General features: G+C 38.1%; 1 protein-coding gene across 2 annotated transcripts in view; it reads right to left on the bottom strand.

Annotated features, from left to right (window-relative positions):
- The window catches only part of vps13b (vacuolar protein sorting 13 homolog B), a 394,105-nt gene that overhangs the window by 138,190 nt on the left and 249,745 nt on the right, over positions 1 to 6,170 (bottom strand). For both annotated transcript variants that reach the window (XM_014010833.1, XM_014010832.1), the window contains exon 32: positions 3,757 to 3,960. In XM_014010833.1, coding sequence (XP_013866287.1) covers positions 3,757 to 3,960 — 204 coding nt within the window. The remainder of the gene's footprint in view (positions 1 to 3,756; positions 3,961 to 6,170) is intronic.

Below are 6,170 nucleotides of genomic sequence, written 5' to 3'. Positions count from 1 at the left end.
AAAACATACTGTACATGAGACTCATGTTAAAATGTGACAATTTTTAAAGGAACAAAAAATGTAAAAAATAAATCCATACGTGTTAAGGTTCTTTGAAGAAATACAAATTTTAAATGTTTAAAATCATATCCTGAAATTACAAGGGAGCACAACATCTCTCCTCATTACCCTTTAGACTAAATGGACTTGGCATCAGCCTTCTTTTTAATGACAGAAAAACATATTGAGTTAAAGAAGGAAAAGTTATACAGAGAGACAGAATTAACAGCCCACACGACAAACGGGAAAAAAAGACGACAGGTATTTATTTTTCTACTCAAAGAGTTCTTTACAGAATCAAAACATGGGTCAATACAACCACAAAACTCAACAATTTTACAGAATTTAGTTAAAAGTTCATTTTTTTAATAAATCACTACCAGCCTTACTCTACTAACAATTTAAACAAATATTTGTTAACTCTCAAGGTTCGTGTTGGGGATGAGACTCAGCTACTATCACACCACATCTGAGCTCAGTTTCTGTGAAAATGACTGACTAATTTTGGGGTTAGTTGAGATTGATTAGCTGCAGTGGAAGCTGACTGCAAAAGTTAATCACATCTAAATGTAGATTGTATGATTGTCTGAAACAGCTTTTTTTCTTGCAAATTTCTGCCGCTTATTAGTAGACGGAGGCAACATGYCCAGGAGAGAAACCCAGACGTCCCTCTCCACAGCGACATTCTCCAGCTCGTCCTGAGGGACCCGAGGTGTTCCCAGACCAGAGAGGGTACATAATCCCTCCAGCGAGTCCTGGGTCTTACTAGGCCTCCTACCAGTGGGACGTGCCTGGAACACYTCTAAAAAGGAAGCATCTGGATCAGATGAACAACCTCAAYTGACTACTTTTTATGTGGAGGAGCAGCAGCTCTACTCTGAGCTCCTCACTCTATCTCTAAATCCGGCCACCCTACGAAGGAAGCTTATTTTGGTCGCTTGTATCCAGGATCTCATTCTTTCAGTCATGATCCACGCCTCATGACCATAGGTGAGGGTTGGAACGTAGACAGACCAGTAAATCCAGAGCTTTGCCTTTCACTCAGCTCTTTCCTCACCATGAYYGACCGAAGYAACRCCCTCATTACTGAGGATGAGGCTCCACTCTGTCAATCCATCTCCCACTCCATCCTATCATCACTTGTGAACAAAACACCCAGATATTTAAACTCCTCCACTGGAGGCAGAGACACAAGAAAGTGGATGAGACTGAGAATAAACTCATGCTCATGTTAGCCAAAGTGCTGTGCTGAGCTAGTTGAGCAAAAGTACACATCACATCTATGTTAGAAGTGGTTTGGATTCTGTAACACAATAGAGAACTAATGTTTTTCTACAATGGTAAAACTTGGGTGGGCTTCCCACATGTTTGGGGAAATATTCACATATTTGTCATGTTTTAGACTTTAGCTTAAACTGAATTAAACTAAAATTTCACTTTCCAGAAAAATGTATTCAAAATAGTACAATAGTACTTACTAGTAAATAGTACTTGTCTTTCCTGATAAGATTTATTTATTTTTATTTTACCTTCATTTAACCAGAAGGCAATGAAGGCAACTTAAACATGCACGTTTATTTTATTTTATTTTATTTTATTTCTTTTGGACTGTGGGAAGAAACCAGAGTATCCAGAGAAAACCCAATCACTCCCCGCAGAAAGACCCCAGGCCCAACCTGGGGCTTGAACCCAGAACCTTGTTGCTGTGAGGCAGTAATGCTAACCACTGATCCACCGTGCTGACTCTGCAGACAGTCAAAGTGTTCCTGTTAATAAAATATTTTAGAACTAAATGTACAGTATGTTGTGAACATTTATAAATGTTCTTGTAAATACATGTGGATTTTGCTGAGAATTACATTCAAATATTAACCAGCACCAAAAATTATACTATTTTTGAAAAGAAAGCAAAAAATATTTTTCAGTCAATTCTAACTCTTTGTTTAATCATATCAACACTTGAGTGAAGAAGTAGTTTGTGTCGTCTAGACTGTGAAGAGGTAAAGTTACTAACTTTGACTTGACTTTTACRTGCTTCATGGGCATTGTTTGCATTTATATAGAACCTTAACAGTAGCAAAAGCTCATTCAGAGTAAAGAAACATAATAAAAGACTTTCCAGTAAAAAAAATCTTGACTTGCTGCCACAAAAAAAAAATAAAAAAATAAATAAAAAACACTGCAGGTATGAGTGCAGAGAGCTCACACATCAGTATCACTGACAACAGTCTGCTTTTTCCTGGCAGAACTCCAAAGACTAACTGTGTGTGAGAGTATGAGATCTAAATTTTAAAGTAGAAAGTATTGATGTATGAGGGTTACTGTGAACATACATGTATCTCAGCATGTGTCACCTAATGTCCCAGTGCCCTGGCAGCGCAGTCTCAAACAACCCTGTGTTGATTCTGCAACAAATTCTTCCATCAGGCTTATTTTTAATGGACAGAGAACAAAACAGCAGCCTTTGCCCATAATTCTGTGATTTTTGGGCCTGTTCCCTCTCAATACATAAGCGGAAAAAGAGGATGTGAGGCCAAACAGGCTGTTACATTTGTGCTTGTTTAGGCTACCGAGACTAGAAAAAAAAAGACAGGATTTGTAGTTATGACTGTGAGAGAAGAGGCTACACGATACGGTGCTAACTCACTGACCACATGCTGTGTGAGAGAAGAGGCTACACGATACGGTGCTAACTCACTGACCACATGCTGACCTGAATGTAAGAGCGACTATAAACACCATAAAACAATATGGAACAACAAACTCAAGATAAAAACATACTGAAGCCAAACTGCTATCAATCCATCCAGTGCTTACCAAGATACTTTTATCAGAAATAGTGTGGAAAAAAGAAGAAAATTATGATATTGCTGACTCCAGAGCCACTAAGGTAATGTGTTTCAAAACAAAACAATTCTTATCAATGTAATAAAGCAAATAAATAAACAAAATTAACTAAGGCTGAAAAAAGAGACATGGTACAAATGGTGTGCCAGTGTTGATTTACAATCTAAACCTGCATGTTTTATTTTTTTCTCTGCTCCAACACCTGATTCATTGATTGAATCCCCTCTTGAAGTTCTGCAGAAGCCTGTTAATAATCGATATATTCAAATCAGGTGTGTTAGAGCAGAGAACCTCTTCAAGTGCCTGTGACATGCATTTTCCTTTAATTCCAAAAAGTCAAAGAAAACATCTTTATATTTAAGAAACTTGGGAAAAAACCCATGATTTTACTAATTTTGTCACATAACTGGCAGATTTTCTTTTAAACTTGTCTCAGCCAAAATGAAACAGGAAGTGACATCAAACGGGGAAGTCCTGCAGTAAATGAACYCCCTGGTCTTTGTTTATTAAAGCTAAATTATTTGAACTCTGACTCTTCATCTCTGATAGAGACTCAAAATAASAGAAAAACCCCATCAGGTTATTGTCTACAGTCTGTGTTGTCAACCATTTTAGCAATGCTCTGTTTACATGCAGACATTCCTCTTTGACATCACTTCCTGTAACTCACATGTGAAGATCTCAACAACTATTTATCTCAGCGGGGTAAAAATGTTTTTCTAATACGTTATCAATGTTATCTTTCCAAAAATGTCTTCATTTTTATTAGAAAAACCTGATTWTACAGGTACTTCAAACCTGCAGGATAGTGACCATCCAGGACTAGGATAGGAGACCCTAACCTGTAAGTACAGTGAAGTGTGGGCTGACCTGCTAGCCATGTTCCATTCTAGAGCTGGATTTTGGGAGCTCCTCTCACTTTCTGCTGACATGCCTCCTTTGACTCCCTCCTTCTCTGGCTTGAGTTGCTCCCATTGAGCAGTCCCAATGTTGATAGACTGAAGGTCGATCTGATACTGACGATCCTCCACCTCGGAGCCWGGGTCACGCAGAACCCCCAGATTCAGTGCCCGTCTACAGAGAGAAGAGAGACTTGGTGACTTGATTTAYAGATTAACATGATTTTAAGTTGTAGCAATGCAGTAAGTTTAGATGCAAAAATAAATAAATAAAAAGGAGATGACTGTACATGTTAGACAAAATTCACCTTCAAAAAGCAGCTCAATGTAAACTAAACTTCTGAATAGGAGGAGGTTTTATGGCAGRCTGGATTTTCTATTGTGATCTTTGAGTACTCCAGGTATTCTGTTGCAGAACAACTGTAAATATTTCCTGACACTACTTACCCTTCTTCAAACCTTTCAGAGTTTTAGTAGCTCATGTTTCTTATAGTGTGATTTACAACTATATCAAAGCTTGTGGTGAGTATACAACAAAACCTCAGATAAATGACCCCCACATGCCACAGGTGAAATCATTTGTTGTTTTTATAGAATTTTGGAATTTGCCATCTTATTATTGGCAGTAAACATTGCTTAAAGCTTGGCTTAACAGCACGGGAGTCTGGAGACTGTTTCTCTTTTTGCCTTTTGCTTTCTATTTCTGTCTAGAAAAACACGGAGCTTTTACAGTATACACAAATTGGAATGGGCCAGGGGAGATGTAGCGATATGTCAGGACTGGGCAGCRCTCCGTCTATAGTTGGATGACTGCAGTCAAAGGAGAAAACAGCGTTCCTCCAGTGCCAAGAAAAAATGATGTCATCTATTTTGCCTTTGAGAGACAAGATTCTGACGAATTCACAAGGCAAAAGGAATAATCAAAATTCAACATCTGCATATGACATCAGGGCTTTTGGTTCATTATGAAATGTTTATTTGTGCTGGTGAATTCAAATGAGAGCTTAAATGGYATAAATAAAGACTTAAAATGGCTGCAGATGTAGCGGCAGCATGAGTAGTCCTATTTGTTTCAGCGCTGTCAATGGCAATTTTCAGATAGCATTTCCCTTTTCTCGCCACACTGAAAAGGCCTCTACCAGAGCACGATGTTATGACAATAAGCACCAAGTACAAAAACAACGGCAACCGGAGATCAGAGGTGCATAACTGGATTTCGCTGGATTTGTTGACATACAAACAAGTGAAACAGATCCTTAATCAACATTTGGAACCACATTTATCAACAAARCATAATATAAATCAAACTAAGAGCTCAGGGAGATTTGGGTGGGATGTGTCAGTCTAAATTCATTAGGGTTTATGTAGCAGTACCTCTATCATCCTCAACCCTATGTAAAAAAAAAAAAAGAAACCACAGTTACCTCATATGCTTTTCCAAATTATCTCTTAGCTTCAGCTTATTTAGGAGACTCTCTCTCTTATAATCAACATAACATGGGAATCTGCAGCCAAGGCTCTGCATTGCTGAACAGCAGGGTCATCTCCAATGACATAAATAAATATGATAAACATTTGTCTTGGTCATGCAGCCAGTGGAAAATGGTGTGATTTAATATCAAAAGACATATTTCAGCAAATCGCAGGAAACTAGAGAGCTTCATTTCTGACAAATGAGGAGGGAAGGAATTTTGGAAGTCCCCCTTGGGGTGCGATAATAATTGAAGCCAGATTTTCTTGTTGTACATGTGCAGAGAAAACACTGGTGGTTTGACATATTTGATTGGTCATGTGAAGACCACACTGCCTRGCCAAGGCAAATCAGAAAACACATTCGAGAGGCACAAAACTCAATATATACACGGACAAATTAAAACACGGTAAGGCAGGTGGGACACGCTACTATTGAGAAAGGCATACGAGCATCAAGCATCTTCCTGTCAAGATGAAATTAAAATGTCAACGGCTTTGCAAATAAAGATACCAGGGGACAGAGAGATGAGGAGGGAAAAAAATTTAAATATTGTCCATAAGCTAATCTAATTTTAATTACAAAAAAGAGCTGAAAAAAAATTTTTTACGACAAAATTTTGCTATTTATAAAAGGCGGATCAAAATTAAGCAGTAAGAACATTCTGTCTTGCTGAATCTCTTGGCTGTAATTTTAAAAAACATTCATCCATTTTCTGACTCAGACTAAACCAAGTTTGAGTCTGACAAGCCACTAGGTCAATTCTGCATCAGAGCTGAAATATGACGGCTGAAATCCAACTTGATAATGGCCAAAATTCAAACCCTCCACCCTTTTTAAGCACAAACAAGTGGAGACATGAAACGTTGTGCATGGTGTTGGAACAAAGATGGTGCTTCATCATTCTATATATA

Source organism: Austrofundulus limnaeus, unplaced genomic scaffold (assembly GCF_001266775.1).
Source record: "Austrofundulus limnaeus strain Quisiro unplaced genomic scaffold, Austrofundulus_limnaeus-1.0 Scaffold74, whole genome shotgun sequence".
Taxonomy (NCBI): domain Eukaryota; kingdom Metazoa; phylum Chordata; class Actinopteri; order Cyprinodontiformes; family Rivulidae; genus Austrofundulus; species Austrofundulus limnaeus.
Note: the sequence above shows the minus strand (reverse complement) of the source record. Positions and strands in the feature narration are given on the sequence as shown.